The 20,780-nt window shown below is 42.8% G+C and overlaps 1 protein-coding gene across 1 annotated transcript in view; it reads left to right on the top strand.

The window, feature by feature from the left end:
- The window catches only part of C8A (complement C8 alpha chain), a 40,248-nt gene extending 19,802 nt beyond the window's left edge, over positions 1-20,446 (top strand). The window contains exons 7-11 of the mRNA XM_007059058.3: positions 1,195-1,435; positions 8,806-8,934; positions 11,096-11,253; positions 17,781-18,003; positions 19,880-20,446. Of these exons, the coding sequence (XP_007059120.2) occupies positions 1,195-1,435; positions 8,806-8,934; positions 11,096-11,253; positions 17,781-18,003; positions 19,880-20,031 (903 nt within the window). The 3' untranslated portion in view covers positions 20,032-20,446. The remainder of the gene's footprint in view (positions 1-1,194; positions 1,436-8,805; positions 8,935-11,095; positions 11,254-17,780; positions 18,004-19,879) is intronic.
- The last annotated feature ends 334 nt before the right edge of the window (positions 20,447-20,780 follow it).

The raw sequence follows: 20,780 nt of genomic DNA, 5'->3' as shown, positions 1-20,780 counted from the left end.
CAAAAGTGAACAAACAGCATAAACAGTGACATGTCAGTTAGCTGTTCAATCGTCAAAGGAATTATTTGTAATACAGGAAAGGAGTAGAGCAGCAGTTCTCAAACTGTGGGTCGGGACCCTCTTTGAATGGCGTCGCCAGGGGTGGCTTAGACTTGCTGGGGCCTGGGGCTGAAGCCCAAACCCCACTGCCCAGGCCTGAAGCCAAAGCCCAAGGGCTTCAGCTCTGGGTGGCAGGGCTCAGATTGCAAGCCCCCTGACAAGGGGCTGAAGCCTTTGAGTTTCAGCTTTGTACCCCCCTCCCCACCCAGCCCGCCCAGAGTGGTGGGGCTTGGGCTTTGGACTCCCTCCTCCCAGGGGCAGTGGGGCTTGGGTGGGCTCAGGCTTCAGTCCCCCTCCTGGGGTTGTGAAGTAATTTTTGTTGTCAGAAAGGGGTCACGGTGCAATGAAGTTTGAGAACCCCTGGAGTAGAGCATCCAATTTACAGGGGAAAAAAGCATAAGGAGCATATTCTAATTTCACATATACAGTATTGCTAATTCCAAGTGCACAGGTGCTGGGACTAGAGGTTCCTGGGGGGTGCAGCCACACCCTCTGGCTTGAAGTGGTTTCCATCATATACAGGGTTTGCAGCTTGGTTCGATGGCTCTCAGCACCCCCACTATACAAATTGTTCCAGCTCCACTGCCCAGGTGATCAAAAATCATGACTCCAGCTCCCCAAAATCATGAGATTTGCTTTAAAATATGTTAAGAAATAAAATGTATTTTTTGTTTCCTTCTTGTTTTTTGATCCTTTAAGGGACACTTGGGTCACACTTTCAAGCTTTTCTCTGCAACCATAAGAGCTAGAAACTTTTTTTTTTAAATGAAAGCTGAGATTTTCTCAGAATCACTTGACTCCAGGAACTGAAGCTGTAAGAAAAAGAGCAGATATTGAGAGATTCGAGATAAAGTCACAAGAGTTGGCAACACTGCTTACCTCCATTCCAGACCAATATATCTCCATTGGCTTCAGTGAGGATACATTAGTGTTCTTTAGTGGAGAATCAGGCTCAGACAATGTTCCTTTAGAGGGCTCCCAGCTTGGTGTAAACCCACTGAATGTTTATATCGCTATTCTGCAATGTGGACCCATGTATATTTCTCAGGGAAGAGGCACGTTTCCCTTTTAAGGTCTGTTTTGTTTTATCTGCAGAACATAGAATTCATTAGAGCCAAAACAAAGGTACAGACAGCGCGGTTCAAAATGAGACGGGATAACATAGTTCTGGACGAAGACGTGCTTCAGTCCCTGATGGCGCTTCCAGAAAGCTACAACTATGGAATGTATGCCCAATTTATTAATGACTACGGTACCCATTTCATGACATCTGGGACCATGGGAGGCATCTTTGAATATATCCTCGTCATTAACAAAGAAGAAATGGATAGAAAAGGTTAGAATAATGCTACAAATTCCATGTTCATCACTTTATTCTCCAACTGTCCCCTCTGATTGTTTAATGTTATAAACTGTTAAAACTAACTGCTGGGTTCCTCCCTCTTCATCCTCCTAGGCATGGAGCAATAGTAAAAGCACTGCTAAAGCAGCACCTACCACCAGAGGATACATATAGCCACTCACCAACTGGCACGTCCTACCCCTGACCCATCTACCTCCACCAAATTCCTCCTCACCACTGCTCACGGGGCCAGTTGCCACTGTTCCACAGGATGCTTATGCAGAGCCACTTACACTGACTTTCCATAGTTTGCCTTCCTGCGCAGCAAATCAGCAGCTTCTGAGCAGCATTTGGGCCTTCTGGCCTTAGAGAGCAGGGCCAGGAGTTAGCTCACAGTGGCTAGAATTAGGCACTCTGAGTCACTCCCAGCGCTTTAGTATTCTTGGCTTCAGTACATTTCATAGGTGAGTTAAATATAATGAGTCAGATTCCGCAGCTGGCGTCATTTGGCATAAGTCCATTGGCATAAATGGAATTACACTGATTTACACCAGCTGAGGTTCTGGCCCTAAATCTTTTTTAAAGTACATCTCCTTTTGGTCACTAGGAGGCATGTGAGAAGTTAAACTGGAGGCTCTCTAGGTTCGATTATTTATCTTTTATCCTGCTGTAAGGTGTTAAATAAACCAATAAGTACATCTCACAGTCAGCATGCAGTTCCTGTCCAGTTCATTCATTGTACTGGGGAATCTACATGGCTTTTCCATCTGCTTAATCTTTATATTAGTATGGCTGCTATATGGGAGGCATCATCCCAGTGGACATGAACTCATCTCCAATGTGCTCTCTCAAAACAGGCGAACTCAGAAGACTGAGGTATTCTGTAACCTTGATTCTGAAAAGATGTGACCTGTCAGGGGGTTTTAAAGTTCATGATTAGGGTTTCCCTTTCCAACGGGCCAAACCAGAACCACAAGTCCAAACCTCCCCACACTTTGGGGGTGGTTTCTACATCCAGACACAATATGGATCCAAATTTTGCAGCTCTCATTACCTCCCAGAAGAAGGACTGTCAATTATCTTTTGCATGACGCCTGGTTAAACAAACAGGTATATCCTGTGGGGATGAAAACAGAGGAAAGTCACCAGCAAGGCATCTTGTTCTACTTTCTTACATCAAAGTTTCCCTTGGCAGTAATTAGTAGTTTTGGCAGGAGTCTGGATTTGTCCAGTACCCTTTCTTGACCGTATCATTCTCCTATAACTTACATATAATGGCGCTGCATCTTTTCCACCAGCTAATTTTGCAACCAATGACTGCCTTGTGTCATCAGCATCTAGGCTTCCCAAATCTGAACCTGTTCTTTTCACATCCTTTTTGCTCTCCCTGGCTTATTACTACAGAAAGGTAGGACAGCACCTGGAGAAAAGTTCATTTATCAGTACAGAGATCGGGACGGGTCCAGAATGCAGTAAGGGATTTCATGTCCATATTCAGAAGCCTGAAGACTTAATAACTGGCTTCCTGGGAACAAAACAACCACATACAGAGATCCAGAGGAAAGAATGACACTGTCACTCAAACTTCAACAATCAGTGCAGGCCTCAATCATATAAGATGGAACCCTTAGTGAGACCTAGTCTAAAAACCAAGCTCTCCTCTGAGAGGGTCGCCATGAGTGACCCAGACACAAGTGTATCAGGATCGACCCCCAAGGACATTCTCTTCACACTGGTGGGGAAAATTGTAGCTTTGATTATACTTGCTAGCACTAAGATCTAGAAAAAAGGCATTACACAGACAGATCAAGATACACTCAAAGGCATTTGTTCTGAATGTGTGAAAAATGCATTGTACTTGGCCTTACATCTGCCATTGTACACTGGATGGCTTGTAATCTCAGGAATGACAGAGTTCTGCTCACTACAGCTTTCAATCAATGGAGGTGTGCAGGGCTGCATGGTTATGCCTGTAAATTATGTTTATGTAATGTATCATCTGCAGTTTGGATTGCATGCACATCAGTTTCTGGGTAGTTGAAACATAAAGCCTCTTCTAATCAAGAATGAGGATGCAGAACAACATAGTCCTTTGGTACACTCACAAGATTGTTAGTGAAAATGCAAAGTCAGCTACAGTGTGATAGATACCACAACCCTTATACATCCAATGATACAAGCAGGCATTAGTCATCTATAGCATCTGTTAGAGGTTCTGCTTTGGTTTCAACCTGGTGGCCTAAGATGGAGACTATGATGATAGCAATAGTCAATGACAGCCAGATGCTCAGCTGGTATAAATCAGCATAGCTTCATTGACTTCAGTAAGACTATGGCAGTTTATTATTTGGCCTGGAGTAGTTTGGGTATCTACAATGACACATATTCAATGCTCAGAGCCAACCATAGAGAGTGTTACAAAAGAAGTACTTAGCAACAGAAATGATTTGTACAGCTCTCCTGAAGTCTGTGTCCTTATTCTTGGAGACGCTCTGTGTCCTCCACTCCTGGAAGAGTGAGTGACAAAGAGGTGACCAAGATCTTGGCAAGGAAGACTTTAAGAAGCAGACTGCCAAGTTAGAGGAAAGGATTAATCACCAGCAGCTGGACAGGAGCTGTTATTTTACTTTATCTTGTGCTTACTGTGTATCTGAGATGAGATTTACTGCTACAAAGGTGCCCTATTTTAAAAATGAAGGATGTTGGAGTTCTGCAAGAGATAAAAAATGTGCCCCAGAAGAGAGATAATTTTCATTCTAATGTAGGATACTTGTATAATTTCCATCTATAGTGGATACCAGTAAAAACTCAACATTTATCAACTGATAAAGCATTATATCCCATAGGGAATGAAACTGCAGAGTCTCAGATTCCACCACATGGTAATAATTGGTACGGGTTGATGGTTTAATAGTGACCACTATATGTCATAGAAAGTTACGTAGGCATCTATATCCTAAAATATCAGTGCAGGGCTTATATTATGCCATACATGGGTACTGGACAGATTTCCTATTGAATGAGGTGGTTCCTCACTATGTTGTTACATGGTGTGTATGAGTCAGATCCTCAGCTGCTGTAAATCAGCACAGCTCAATTGAAATCAGTTGAATTTACACCAGTTGAAGAACTGGCCCTGTACTTTCTTAAAAAAAACCACCAAAAAACGTTATCACTAAAACTTGAGCCACTGATCTGCATAAACGAGCACTAACTAATACAACTAGTTTGTCCTAACCAATTACTAAGCTATATCCCGATATTACGCAATTTAGAACGAAGGCAAAAATCCCATTGAAGTGGAAATTGTCTCAATAAGGACTGAGTAAAAATGAATAAGGGTATCAGGATAAGGCACCTTGTGAGTCATGCCACCAACATTTTTCATTCCTTCTTTTTAAAATAAATTCTTGTTTTATTACACAGCAGAAAAATTGAGTAATTCATTAACAGCTATAACGACATTTTGGGGAGATGCAGTCAGCACAGAATAGTATGGAAAGAGCCTTTTCATATTCTGATTAATTCAAAATGCAGCAATAAATCTCACGAGTAGGACACATTCAACTATCTGAAATTACATCAGATGATAAACAATCATGGTTTCCCCTCCTGCAAAGAGCCAGTACTCTGTATGACCACCCTTTTGCAACAATAACCACTTCAATATTTATCAAGACTGGATCTACAGTATTCGTGACAACCAATTGCAAATTGTATTGACAGACCCTTGCTGAGCATAATTATTCAACAGGAGCCATGGTGAATCAATTAATCAGAGTGTATCTCAACTTTAATTTTATGGCACTTCAATGCTGAGATAAGCAATCATTCATGTTGCTTTGAGTGAATGAATTTTATCTGGTTTCAGAGTAGCAGCTGTGTTAGTCTGTATTCGCAAAAAGAAAAGGAGTACTTGTGGCACCTTAGAGACTAACCAATTTATTTGAGCATAAGCTTTCGTGAGCTACAGCTCACTTCATCGGATGCATTCAGTGGAAAATACAGTGGGGAGATTTATATACACAGAGAACATGAAACAATGGGTGTTATCATACACACTGTAAGGAGAGTGATCACTTAAGATGAGCTAATACCAGCAGGAGAGCGGGGGGGAGGGGAGGGAGAAAACCTTTTGTAGTGATAATCAAGGTGGGCCATTTCCAGCAGTTGACAAGAACGTCTGAGGAACAGTGTGTGTGTGGGGGGGGGGGGGGAGGAAATAAACATGGGGAAATAGTTTTACTTTGTGTAATGACTCATCCACTCCCAGTCTTGACAGAGCCAGAAGAGTACCCAGAAGTCACCTACTACAGGACAGGCCCAGCAAAGAAAATAACAGAACTCCACTAGCCGTCACCTTCAGCCCCCAACTAAAACCCCTCCAACGCATCATCAAGGATCTACAGCCTATCTTGAAGGACGACCCATCACTCTCACAGATCTTGGGAGACAGGCCAGTCCTTGCTTACAGACAGCCCCCCAACCTGAAGCAAATACTCACCAGCAACCACACACCACACAACAGAACCACTAACCCAGGAACCTATATTTGCAACAAAGCCCGTTGCCAACTGTGTCCACATATCTATTCAGGGGACACCATCGTAGGGCCTAATCACATCAGCCACACTATCAGAGGCTCGTTCACCTGCACATCTACCAATGTGATATATGCCATCATGTGCCAGCAATGCCCCTCTGCCATGGTCAAACTGGACAGTCTCTACGTAAAAGAATAAATGGACACAAATCTGATGTCAAGAATTATAACATTCATAAACCAGTCGGAGAACACTTCAATCTCTCTGGTCACTCGATTACAGACCTAAAAGTCGCAATATTACAACAAAAAGACTTCAAAAACAGACTCCAACAAGAGACTGCTGAATTGGAATTAATTTGCAAACTGGATACAGTTAACTTAGGCTTGAATAGAGACTGGGAGTGGATGGGTCATTATACAAAGTAAAACTATTTCCCCATGTTTATTCCCCCCTCCCCCATTGTTCCTTAGATGTTCTTGTCAACTGCTGAAAATGGCCCACCTTGATTATCACTACAAAAGGTTCCCCCCCTCCACGCTCCTGCTGGTAATAGCTCATCTTAAGTGATCACTCTCCTTACAGTGTGTATGATAACACCCATTGTTTCATGTTCTCTGTGTATATAAATCTCCCCACTGTATTTTCCACTGAATGCATCCGATGAAGGGAATTTTATCTATTTCTGTTTACAATTGTTGAATATTTTACTCCTTGTAATTGAATGCTGCATGTTTACTCTTTCTCAGGGCCCAGGCCTACAATGCAATGAGACCCTCTATTCCTATTGAAGTCAATGAGAATTGAAGGGTTAGGCACTCTCCATCTCCCATCAACTTGAATGGGAGTTCAGGGGGCATATTGCCTCTCTTGAGGTGCTCAGCATCTCACATGCTCCGGGTCTGATCCTGCACCAGTAAGTCAATGAGCCAGATTCTGGTCTCAATTGTTGCAGGCATGCACAGGTGTGACTCAACTGGAGTTACTCCTTATTCACAGGAGTAGCAGTAGAGAAGAGACTTGTGCTCAACAGCATTTGCTAGTTACTTCAATGGAAGCAAACTCAGGCCTACAGGCCTGATACTAATGAGAGGCAGTGTGGCCTAGTGGGAGGACTGAACTTAGCATCAGGCCACCTATGTTCTATTCCCTCCTTGGCAACCGGCCTGCTGGGTGACCTTGGGCAAGTCCGTTTGCCTCTTTATGCTTCAGTTTCTCGATCTGTAAAATGGGCATAATGATACAGTAAAGTTCTTCGTAAAGCACTACTGATTAGAGCCCTGCATGGATACAAAAGCAGCTATCCCTGGTCACGCTAGTGTGTGTGTGCAAGTAGCTCACACGGTCCTGGACAGGAGATGCAAAGGAGCGTTGAAGGGACGCTGTGACCAGGGACAGCTGCCAGTGAGCCTCGTGCCCGCCCTAGTGGGCAGGGCGGGGGGGTGGTACAGCCACGCCAGAGGAACTGCTTGCACTGGGCACTGGTTCCTGCAAGCAGCGGCCCGACATGCTGCTGCTTTCACCACTGTGGTTCCTGGCCCCGTCGCTGGCCATGGCCCTGCTGGTCTCACTCATTGGCAGTAGAGCCCTGCAACGCTGCAGATATCCACTTTATATCCATGGATACAAATTTGGTATTCACGCAGGGCTCTACTACTGATGAAAAGGGCTATATAAAAGCTAGGTATTATTATCCTGCATTCACTGAAATCAATGGAAGACTTGCCATTAACTTCTGCTGAACTTGCCTTTATAAATATATATATGTGTGTGTATATATACACTCACACACACACACACACACACGCACTGAAATTTACACATAACAAAACATTGTTGACCTAAGAAATGTGCCTGCTACTGTACTTTGGTGAAACCACTTCTTTATTTCAGTTCTCTTCTCTACAGCTTGTTCATAGGACTCCAGTTATTTATTTTTTACAATACATACAGCCGTAGTGGTGGTTAACGGTAATATAAGAGCATGCAATAAACCTTCAGTGATTTTCAAAGGATAAACAATTGATAGATTTTCATTGAAGTTACTATTCTAGCCAGTCATTTTATCTCACTAGAACAACTCATGCAAATTGACCCAAATGGTATTGTAATTCTGTGGCAGCTATTTTCAGTACGGAGGTTTTTTCAGCATCCGTTCAGTAATGTTTTGTAAAACATTATCTACTGGCCAAAATCTATGGGGCCAGTACTTCAGCTGGTCACTTGAGCTATGTCAATTTATATCAGGTTCTGACCAATGTATCCCAGGAAGTCATATTTGGCTAAGGCCAAACTCCTATAAAAAGGCAAACGCTCTCTGCAACACTGTCTTCTGACCCTCTATCTAATTATGTAGCTAATATGCCAGTATGAGTATGCAGATGATTAAGAAGCATATTATGATGTAGGCACCAGATACTCCGTTGCTAAAAATTGGCATAGGTCTATTGACTTTAGTGGGTCTAAATAGAATGTAAACAGATAGAACGGAACCTGACATATGAAGGGACTTCCTAGATTTGAGATTTTTCACTCTTTTTTTAGAAGAAAATCTTTTGGGGCAAGTATTTTGCCCTTTCAGACTTAACAATCACTGACATACCTGAGCCATATATTTGGCTTCCACATCAGAACGACAAAGCCCAGCAAAATCATTTTCACAATGATGGCAATAATTTCTTAGCTTCCACAAATGTGCCATACATAGCTGTATGAATATTTTATTGGTTGATGTGCCCGCAAGTACCACTGGGAAAAAAATAATGCCGTTCTTACCAATAATGACACTGACATTATTGTTTTTCTTGTTTTGTTTTACAGCCATTAGTTCTGAAACAATAAGTTCCTGTTTTGGTCTGTCAGGAGGCCTCATGTACCAAAAGGAAAGAACAGATATATCAATGTCACTATTATACAAAAAGTGTGATATGGAAGGATTCCTTAAAACTGGTATGATGCCCGAAAAGGGAATACACAGAATATATTTGTTTTACTAGTAAATCTTGAGCTGAATTCACCATTGGTGTAAGTGGATCAAACTGCATTTGTGGAGTTCTTACCCACTGATGTCAGTAATGAATCTGGCCTATTACCCCTGTTGCCATTAGCAGATTTCTGACTACCCTGGATCTGGAGGTGCAAGTGGAGGTTAGGCTATGGTTTAAAGTAGAGATGAATGAAGCTCAAGGGGTTAAATGAACCTCTCAAAATAAATGTTGGGTTGTAGTGTTCACAAAACTAATTCAGATTCACAAACCATTTCCCCTATTATTCTAACTTGTGTTTTTTCAAGGGAGATTCAATTTAACCTCTAACTAAAGGGTAATATGCATTAGGGTTTGAACAATTCCCTGTCCACAACCTCTAAAGCTAGGGTAGTACAAGTGGGCATTCTACATGGTGGGTCAAGATCCTGAACTGGTGTAAATCAGTAATGGAGATACACTGATTTACACCAGCTGAGGAACTTCCCATGTGTTTATTTTGACTAGACCTGAGCAAAAATTGGAATATCCATCTTACAGGAAATTCCAGTATTGCAATATTTACTATTACTCCAAATCAGAACAAAAAGTCAAAGGAGCAAAACTTTTAATGGAACAAAATTTTTCAGTTTGGAAATGTTTTGTCTGGACAATTTTGAATTGAAACAAAACTTTCTGACAGTCTCAAATCAAAATATCATTCTGGGGGACATGGGGCACCCAAACTACAACTCCATGAGACATCATTGTGCCATATGTAGATGCAGTTTAAGGTCAAACTAAGTCAAAAGTGTATGTTTTGTTTCAATTCAAGAAACCAAAATATTTTAATTTAGATCAAACTGACCCAAAACAAAATATTTCGTTGCAATTTCCCCACTGTGGCAAGGCATCTCACCAGACTTAGCACTTCCCCATCTGGCGGTGGCCGGGCTTGGGGTAAGTCAGGCCCACTCTAGACAGTGTTTGTTTTCTCCCTCTGCGTTTATTTGTCTGTATTTTCAGGGTAGGCCTCAGGGCAAACCTAAGCAGTGCACCTCCACCAACCAAAAAAGAAACAAATTTACAAACATAGGAACAAAGGGGGAATACCTTTCCCGGCCCCCACACTGTGGGGGGAACGTTGTCCTGTTGTTTCCCCTGGGGTGTCAGTCCTTCCCCTAAACAGGCACTCAATTTTGGCTGTTTACCCTCTGGGGAAGAGAACAGCCTCTCATGCTGGAGAAACCCATCTCCTTGCTGCCACTATCCCTGCAGCAGCTTCTCTCCCTCCTCCCCCCACGAGTTTTAAAAGGTCTCAGGTAGCCCTTAACTGGACTCAGGTGTCCCTAATTGACCTGAGGTAACTCCTTCTCAGCTTATAGGAAAAATGGCTTTTATCAGTCTAGGGCTTCCACCACTCTCTTGCAGCTGTCCAGTCTGACTTTGTCACACCACATAAAATTTCAATTGTGCAGAAAATCCATTTGCTGTAGAAAAAGCATTTCAACAGAACATTCCCAATAGCTCTCATTTCCTCCTTAGGATGTTTCTCTCTTTCTGCCTATGTCTTCCACAGTCTATTTGATTTTTTTTCCGTCTCCAACTATCTCATTTAGACTCAGGGGACCTGAGTACTATTCCCTGATGACGTGATGTGTGTGACCTTGGGCAAGTCTCTTCGCCTCTATTAAAAAACAACAACAACCAAGCAAACAAAAATGTGTAGGGGAATAATGGTATTTACCAAGATTTGAAAATGATACAAGTGACGAGTATTGCTATTTTGTACATGAACTGGGGGGTACAAAGATCGTATAAAGCCATCTTTGCCCCACATATTGGGTCCTGTATATATGTCAGAGAGACAAGAGGATCAGAGCCATGGAGTTTAGAAATTCTTTAACTCCTACATCACCATGATTATAGCAGCTAGAATGCTTAACTCATCAGACGCTATCTTGTAATAATGGGGAAGGCTGTTTAGGGCTTGCTCCTAGGCTCATTGAAGTCAATGGCAAATCTCCCATTGACTTTAATGGTGCAGGATCAGGGCCTTAATGGGGGCAAGTGCCCATCCACCAAGTCACACTTTCTACTGTGTGTGGAAATGGTAACTAATATGTAGCTATAATTCAACTCTCCAGATCCTGAAACCAAGAATGCAGTAGTGGAAGATATTATTTCTCGGATTCAAGGTGGAGATGTTGGTTCAAGTGGAGGGCTTTTAAACAATTGGAATGCCAATATGTATCGTCGCTGGGGAAGGTCATTAAAATATAATCCTGCTGTTATTGATTTTGAGGTAAGACTTTCTGCAGTTGAAGAAACTCCACCACTTTGAGGAATGAAAGTGGAGTAGACCAGATCATTTCATATTTTCATTGTGATCCCATCAGAGAACAAGATTAAATGTAATGAGCCGCTGATCTGGTAACCTCTCAGACCTTCCACAATGGGGAGTGCATTTCTTAGCAACAGCATCAAAGGTGAGACAGACAAGAAGCTTAATGCTGGCTTAGTGCAGAGTTTAGTTTTTGATGCGTCCCTATGCACAACAAAACAGCTTCCCAAGGAATGGTTTTCAGTGGTCACCTAATCACTATTATTCTCATGACACCTGAAATTTGTGTTCTCCCAGTTAAATAGGGAACCAAAAGGAGACATGAAGGGATGGGCTCCTCCCCAACACAGCCACTCTGCAGATGCTAATAGAGCTCATAGGCTGTCATAGTGGATGCACCCCATGCAATCCAATGTGGGGAATAAAGACAATTTACAGGTCTGGTGGTCATGCTCATAACCCCCTGCACTCCAATAGACATACCTGCTCCTACGGAGTGGGGTACTGCAGAACTTGGCTTCAAGACATTCCTTTGTCTTGGCTTCTTGAGCTGCTTACATGTTGCTCCGCTGCCCTTCGATATCACAGTGTTAGGCACTATATACATACCAAAATAGGTAGCTATTTCTTCTGCAGTTTTGCCCTCCTGTGGCCATGGAGCAGGATCCAGTATTTCCTTCTTAAAGATGAGACAAAATAGCAAAGAGCATAGAATTTTCTAGTTAGGGTAAACGATATTTTATTGGTTAGATTGTACTGCTGGGGCATAATGAAGCATTTTTACATTTCTTGCCTTTCATACAATTTTCTTGCAATGAAATGGGAAACCTAAAAAACTTCCGCAAAACTGCCTACAACCGCCCGCCCCCACAAATGTTAAATGCCACAAGTTAAAAATAGACTCAGATGGATTTACCTTTAATTCAATTCTTGATTAATCACTGCAGCAGTTTAGGGAACTATAATTCTCAAGGGTATTAGCAAATACCTATCTCCTATTTGTTGTAAGTAGTAATACAAAATTCGTCATCAGCAAGAGTGCTAGTTTTAGGCAGTCTTTGCAAAAAAGGTTGCATGTTGAATGCTCTAATTTAGGAGCAAAGTTTATATCTCAACTTGCAACACTGTCAAAGAAGATCAACAAGATAAAAAAAAATATCCAGAGACAGTTCTGTGCTAGGCTGGTAGAAAAGCTAATCCCACATTTGATGCAACTGCTTCTTTTAATTGAAATAGTGAACAGAATTTGGCCACTGGTTTTCCCAGACTTTAATAAGAGGGAAGGTTCTTTCATGGATCAGTAACTGGTTAAAAGATAGAAAACAAAGGGTAGGAATAAATGGTCAGTTTTCAGCATGGAGAGAGGTAAATAGTGGTGTCCCCCAGGGGTCTGTACTGGGACCAGTGCTGTTCATCATATTCACAAATGATCTGGAAAAAGGGGTAAACAGTGAGGAGGAAAAATTTGTAGATGATACAAAATTGCTCAAGATAGTTCAGTCTCAAACCTGACTGCGAAGAGTTACAAAGGGATCTCACAAAACTGGGTGACTGGGCAAGAAAATGGCAGATGAAATTCAGTGCTGATAAAGGCAAAGTAATGCACATTGGAAAACATAATCTCAACTATACATACAAAATGATGGGGGCTAAGTTAGCTGTTACCACTCAAGAAAGAGATCTTGGAGTCATTGTGGATAGCTCGCTGAAAACATCCGCTCAATTTGCGGTGGCAGTCAAAAAAGCTAACAAAATGTTACAAACCACTAGGAAAGGGATAGAAAGATAGAAAATATCATAATACCTCCATGTAAATCCACGGTATGCCCACATCTTGAATACTGCATGAAGATCTGGTCATCCCATCTCAAAAAATGTATATTGGAATTGGAAAGGGTGCAGAGAAGGGCAACTAAAATGATTAGGGGTATGGAACAGCTTCCATATGAGGAGAGACTGGAACTTTTCGGCTTGGAAAAGAGACAACTAAGGGGGGATATGATGGAGGTCTGTATAATCATGAGTAAGTTTGCAATTTAGTCACGGAGGTCATGGAATCCGTTTCTTCAGCCAGTGCCATTTGGGGAGCGGCAGGGAGCTGCAGGGTACCCTGGCAGCTCCCAGACCCCGCAGATGGCAGATGGACCCTCCACAGCTCCTGGCCATGGTAGGCAGCAGCGGGGACCCCCTGGAGCTCCTGGCTGCCCCAAGCTGCAGGGAGGACCCCTGCCACTCCTGACCGCAGCGGCGGCAGGAAGGACCCCCGCAGCTCAGAGCCACCAGTGGAGGGGAACCCTGGAGCTCCGAGCCCCAATGGGGGTGGGGGCCCCTGGAGCTCCCAGCCCATGGGCAGATGTCCAGGCTCCTCATTTTATCATGGATATTTTTAGTAAAAGGGACAGGTCATTATTGCCCGTGACCTGTCCGTGACTTTTACTAAAAATATCCGTGACAAAATCTTAGCCTTACTCATGACTGGTGTGGAGAAAGTGAATAAGGAAGTGTTATTTACTTCTGCACATAACACAAGAACCAGGGGTCATCCAATGACTTAATAGGCACCAGGTTTAAAACAAACGAAAGGAAGTATTTCTTTGCACAATGCACGGTTAACCTGTGGAACTCATTGCCAGGGGATGGTGTGAAGGCCAAAACTATAACAGGGTTCAAAAAAGAATTAGATAAGTTCGTGGAGGATAGGTCCATCAATGGCTATTAGCCATGATGGGCAGGGGTGCAAAACCATGCTCTGAAGTGTCCCTCACCTCTGTTTGCCAGAAGCTGGGAATGGGCAACAGGCAATGGATCCCTTGATGATTACCTGTTCTGTTCATTCCCTTTGAAGCACCTGGCATTGTGCACTGTCAGAAGACAGGATGCTGTGCTGAATGGACCATTGGTCTGATCCAGTGTGGCCGTTCTTATGTTCCACTCCATGCCTTTATAAAAAAATCCCTCTTCTTGAAGGCAATGTGGGGATGGCTCTGAGGGATTAGGCATTGTTCTAGTTATAGGAATAAGTAGATCAACTGCATGAAATACAGAATCTCTGACTTCTAGGTTACCCTGTCATTGTGTTTGCCTGAACCAGTGTGGCAATTCACGAAGTGCGCTCACTTGAATTTTACAGCAGTGAATAGATATTCAACTCAAGATGACTACCTGGGCTTTACTTTCCATAACAAAAATCAACAACCCTGTGTTGGCTCAACCAAAAAGGTGTAATCAGAACCCCTGACCAGGCTGGGCCTCCTGGGTTAAGACAGGAGAAATCCTTCCTCCCCTGGTCCCAGCTTCACCCAGAAATGGCCCCTGGAAAAAATCATTCAGACCTTTTTATCTTGCCAGCTGAGCGCTGATTGCCTTCAGCCTGCTCCCGGCCCTGCTAGCTGCTGGAGGACCAATTCATGTTGGTCACACCAGCAGCTGATTCTGGGTGCCCTCTCTAGGCAGTTCTCGGAGTTCTAAACACACAGTTTGCTGGCTGTTTGATGGCCTCTGTAAATTAGTAGTCTAGGTCCTGCTGCTTCCGGGCAAAAAATAAGTGAAATAAAAATCAGGAAAAATCACAACTAAAATTGGAGGGGCCAAAACCAGAACTAGGGTGATCAGATGATCCGATTTTATAGGGACAGTCCCAATATTTGGAGCTTTTGCTTATATAGGCATCTATTACCCTCCACCCCACGTCCCGATTTTTCACACTTGCTATCTAGTCACCCTAACCAGAATGCCCCCAAGTCTTGTGTGTCCCATAAAATGGAACAAGGACATTCCAGACAAACTGCCACACCACCCTGAGTGTTTTCAGGAAGGGAGTCATTGAGAGGAGATAGAACAGGAAAGGAGGAGATCAGTGAGGAGGAAAAAGAATTCAGTCCGGTCATACGCTGCAGCTTTTATTTTGTGCCATTGCTATCTCTCAGTGCATCACAGCCTTTGACAAGACATTTTCTTAAAAGGCATGGCTCTGAGTGTGTGGCAGTGGAGGGGGCGTTTCTCTCCTTGCACTTAAGGGTGGAAAATCTTCCATGAGAATTTATAATTGCCGGCCTACTCTGGGACTACAGCTGTGCGAGGAAATGAGGAGCATCTAGGTAATTGTACAGGTATGGAGTCGTGCCACTCCATTGTCATTCCCCTCATTCTAACTTAAAAGCACGTCTGCCTCTGACTTTGGCAACAAAATGTGAGAGAAGGTAGAAAGGAACCCAGAAGCAGGAATTATCCACACTATTAGCTGAGTAAACAGGAAATTACAGAACATTCTGCCATATTGACAAAATGGTCTGTTTAAATAGATTTCAGAGTAGCAGCCATATTAGTCTGTATTCACAAAAAGTAAAGGAGTACTTGTGGCATCTTAGAGACAAACAAATTTATTTGAACATAAGCTTTCGTGAGCTACAGCTCACTTCACTGTAGCTCATGAAAGCTTATGCTCAAATAAACTTGTTAGTCTCTAAAGTGCCACAAGTACTCCTTTTCTTTTTGTTTAAATAGAAACACTCTCAGTATCAGCTGAGCATTCTGCTGCAGGTTATCCACCCTTCTGTGCAAGTTTCCATCAACTCTGGGCAAAATTTGCTGCAATTTTCTAGTAACTCACTCGGTGACCTCTCAGTTGGCGGCTTTGGGAGCTCTGCAATTGCTTGGGGATCTGGAGTGAGTTCAGATAGCTGCTAAGCACTTGTGTCCACTTGAATGTTCCTCTAGAGCAAGCCCTAGGTAAAGAGGGTAAGGGCAGAATTTCTGAGAGGGGTGAATTGTTGCATAGAAAAGCCGCTAGGGAAAGGAATCCTCATGGTAGTCTTTGCAAGCAGTTTACTGCAACTGAAGGGTGTGAAAGTGATTTAATCAAGAAAGTTTCAGTTCCTAACAGCCAGAAATTTTCTGTTGTGAATGAAGCCACTGACTTTCCTGTTGAAGAATCCAATGTGGATAGCTTTGAGAAGGTCTCAGATGGAGCGAAAGTTGTTAAGAAAGTTAAACAGTCCCATAACCAAGTGGCTGTGTTTGGCCAGCTTGTTGGGGGAGACAAAGTTGTTGAGAAAGGAATGTCCCCATGCTAATTCTGTAAGTGAACAGTATGTGTCCCAGGTGAAGAGGGTGCTGGGCTGCCTCAAGGAGGCAGGACCGACGGTAAAAGCTGAAAAGTGTAAGGTGGAGATAATCAGAGAGTGGCCTGTTCCCCAGACCAAGCAACAGGTCCAGGCCTCTATTGGGATAGCGGGGTACTACTCGAGGTTTGTACCCCACTTGAGCTCCCTAACTGCCCCCATCACTGAGCTATGTAAGAAGGAGAAGCCAGACGAATTTATCTTTAGCTCACTCTTATTTGTTAAAGAGTCTTGTGCGCATTGTTTTTAAGCAGCATTTTCAAAGCCATGTAGGACTTCCTCAGAAAACCTTTTCTATGCTCTTTGTGTAATAAGAGAAAACCCAGTCTTTGCACCCAGTGTGATCAGATGTGCATGTATCAGTCTCATTCAGGTATATGTACACACACACATATATATATATAAAGCCAACCTTGATTTTTAAAATGCACTTTGTTTGAACAGTCACGTCCTTGACAAAATCTATTTTGAAACATATAAGGGGCAGGATATTAAGTCCAACTTTTGCTAATTTTCGGTGCCTAAAATTAGCTAGCTGAAATACTTATATAGACAGCCAAATGAAAGCCTCCTTTTTCAGGGTGCTGAACATTTCAGTAGGAATGGTGGGTCCTTAGCACCGCAGGAAACCAGTTCACTTTCACTTAAGTGGCTAAATATGGACGTTAGGTTCATAGTTTTAGATACCCACATTTCAATCCATTGGCCTAAATACATGGCAGATTTAGATGTTAGTATTTTTAGACTCATGATGTTTTAAATATTTCATATGGTACAATATGTTTTAACTGTAGCATACCGTATCATGGATGTACCTAGTATGTGTGCTTCATACATAGAGATCTATGCGTGTCGTATATATTGATGCTGAGCTGATACTGCTTTGATTAAGGTGGTTAGGCTAGAGTTTAGATTAAATGGCATTGAAATGCCACCAGCTGCCAGCAAAGGATTCTGATCCAAGATGGCAGAAATCATGCAAAACTCTTGCAAGACTGTGGGTGGGATCATTTAAATATGAATAACAAAATAAGGCCCCTTGTGGTTTTTGATCTGATTTGGGAGCAGAATCAAAGGGATGCACATAAGTCCACGTATTCAAATAATTCCAACACCTCCAAAATTACCAGGGCTTTGGAGAGGAGGTTTCTGGCTCTGGCCCATCTGTAATATTGTACACACCCCATATCTATCTGTCTGTAAATTTTTTCTTCAGCTCTGAGGTGTTCTCCAATAAATTTCCAACATGCTATGGCCGTAGTACTTTATAAGTTGAACTGTACTCATTAAATTAAATCCCCTTTTTTGTGCACCCACTAAAGCAATTATAATCCATCACTGCCACATTTCCTCTTCTGTTCTATGCAGCTACAACCCATACATGAAATCCTCCGTAGAAGCAACCTTGGTGATATTGAAACAAAAAGGCAAAACCTGAAAAGGGCTTTGGACGATTACTTAACAGAGTTCAACGCCTGCCGCTGTGGCCCTTGTCAGAACAATGCTGAACCCATGCTTCTCGGGGACACCTGTGTTTGTCAGTGTCCACAGGGTTATGAGGGCCCAGCCTGCGAGAAGACCATACGCAAAGGTAGGGTGACAACATGCATACATGGCGGTGAGGAGGGGGGGAAATAGCAACTGTGTTCTCACCCTGGGCAATGCTAATCAGCAGCTATTTGAATCCATTCATCAATCAAACCTTCACTTCTAAACCACCTTTCGTGCCAAGCAGTCTTAGGGGCTTTGCAAAAGAGTAAAATTAACTGCTCAAGTAATTATTATAAATAAGCCAGGTTAAACAAGGGAGGCTTTAAAAGCTGGAGAGACGTCAGCACCACAAATTGGCGGAGACAGCAAAGTCTGAGCTGAAGAATAGCAGCCGGCTAACAGCTCTAACAGCCAGCTTTGCCCAGCTCTGTGAGAATCATCAAGGGATCAGTTTTTTTAGGCCTTAGTGCACTGCTCAGTGTATATAAGGCATGTGTAGATCACTACAATAAACCAGACTAGATCCTTCTTCTTCTTTTGTGGTTACAAGTGTGATCTCAGACACGTCAGGGAAAGGAATCAATCACCAGCAAGGCTGGGGAAATGTGCAGAACCCGACAGCAGCGCTCTGCTGCAGTTGTAAGCTGCACCAGGCTCCATCAAGGAGCCCGTGAAATATGATCTGACTGGAGGTTGGATCGACTCTTCAGTGTCAGACAGAAATAACCGAGGCGGAAATGTGGAAATAGCCTTTAAATGGCCCAACACTGATCTCTCACTATGGAAACTGAAAGGAGTCATTATACCCAGATGGTCCTCATTGATCTGCGTGTCACTGGGAGGAACTAGACTTCTAGAGCCATTTGACCCAGGCGTCCTTGAGGTACTGATTTGCAAGAGGTAATATGACATCCACTTTTGGACCTCTGCTAATCAGGAGGATACTTGTAGGTATTACAGTGATGGATAACAACGCAAAACCCAGAGTAAGAGAGAGAGAATAGATAGACTGAGAAAGCCATGGCAGAGGCCAGGGGGTGATGCTTGATGCTATCAGCAAAACAGTAGTGACTAGAGGTCAGATTTTAAAAAGCATTTAGACACCTGAAGGTGGAGATAGGCACCTTATGGGATTTTCAAAAGCACCTAAACACCTAACACTGATTGAAATCAATAGGAGTTAGGCCCTGGGCTCACGTCACTGGAAAACTGATGCCTTGGTAATACAGATAGTAAGAGCATATGGGTTCATCAGGACTTCACAGCAAACTTCAGCACAACTGGATTAATACAGTGTCTGTGATACACAAAGAGACCAGATGAGTAAATAAAAAAAAAAATGCAGTGACAGCCCCATCATGTGCTCCCATCAATCTAAAGAGACACCACAATCTATAGTATTGAACTCTGCTGACAAGTAAGAGTATACAGTAATGAAAAAGTCCTGAAATGACCCTTCCACAAAGAATCTCTGCAGCATTTCCCCAAGCAGCATTACTATGATGACCTGCCTGGAACAAGACTGAAACTTTCATCCTTTTGGAGGTGAGACAGATGCATCACCGAGACACGTAGCCAATCACTTTGGAAAGAGAAGCCAAATTGTAACCCAGCAAATTATCAGAGAAGCAGAATAAAAAGCAATGGACTACCAATCTGAATAGGGTAAATATTCTTTAGAAGATCCTATTTTCAAAGTGCCATATAAACATTTATCCTCACAACAACCCTACATGTTAGGTAAGTCTCAAGGATGCAGAGGGAACCAGTGTCAGAGCTAGGATTAGATCTCTGGTCTAAAGAATAAGTTTATCATGGTAGCCTCTGATTCACTCCCATAAGAAACTTCAGTTGACTTTGCACCAGCTCTCAAGTGCAGCATGCCACTGCAATAAAGCAATTTAGCTTTCAGCTGAGACTCACTTACTGTGAAATGAACCTTATAATCTAATATGTTTTTAAAAATCACTTTACAGGCAGTAAGACAAATGGTAGCTGGAGCTGCTGGTCATCCTGGACTCCCTGCCAGTCTGGAACAAAGAGACGTACAAGGCAATGTAATAACCCAGCCCCACAAAATGGTGGAACATGGTGTGCTGGAAAGAGTGTGCAGACGGAGACGTGCTAAGGGCTGGCTATGTCTGGGATAAGTTATGACACTGATTAATGGGAGTATATGTTAGATAGTGGTTTGCATAGTAGGCCGTAACTACCACTGGAGTAACCCATCTGAAGTCAGTAGAATTACACTAGTGATAAATCTGGCCTATAGTTTTACATTCATAGGAAGACATAGTGGAGCCACCAAATGAAATCTGAACATTGCCCAATAAATTCTGCAACACACACACAGGGTAACATTTTACCCTCAATTTGTGATGACAGTTTGCAAGGTGGCGGAGAATCAGGGCAAATGCTTTTTACTGAACAACAATGGGGTTATAAAGTAATAAAACACATTTAGTAAAACGTTTTGCCTAGTAAGCTTCACTAACTGAACTGTTTGTATTTGGAAGACAAATTAAAAGCTCATGATCCTTGAATTGAATGAGTTTTGTGTTGACATGTGTCTCATATAATTTTTATTTCTGTAACAATGCAAGCAAGCTATTTCAGGTTGGTGCACTCAGAACTTTAAGCACAGCATATCTGGCAGGATCCTGCTTCCAGTTACTCCAAATGGATTTTTGCTGTCATTTTCAATGGGAGCAATATTAAGCCCAAAGATGCTAAAGTTCCAGGGTGAAATGTGCGGAGATCCAGGAAGAAGGAGGCACGCCTCGGGGCCCTATTTCACCCCGGGGTGTTCACTACTTCCCACCATCCAACACAGATGTAATGAGGTTAAGTGGTGTCCGTATAAAATAAGTAAGAACT

The sequence above is a fragment of the Chelonia mydas genome, chromosome 8, assembly GCF_015237465.2.
Source record: "Chelonia mydas isolate rCheMyd1 chromosome 8, rCheMyd1.pri.v2, whole genome shotgun sequence".
Classification (NCBI taxonomy): domain Eukaryota; kingdom Metazoa; phylum Chordata; order Testudines; family Cheloniidae; genus Chelonia; species Chelonia mydas.
Note: the sequence above shows the minus strand (reverse complement) of the source record. Positions and strands in the feature narration are given on the sequence as shown.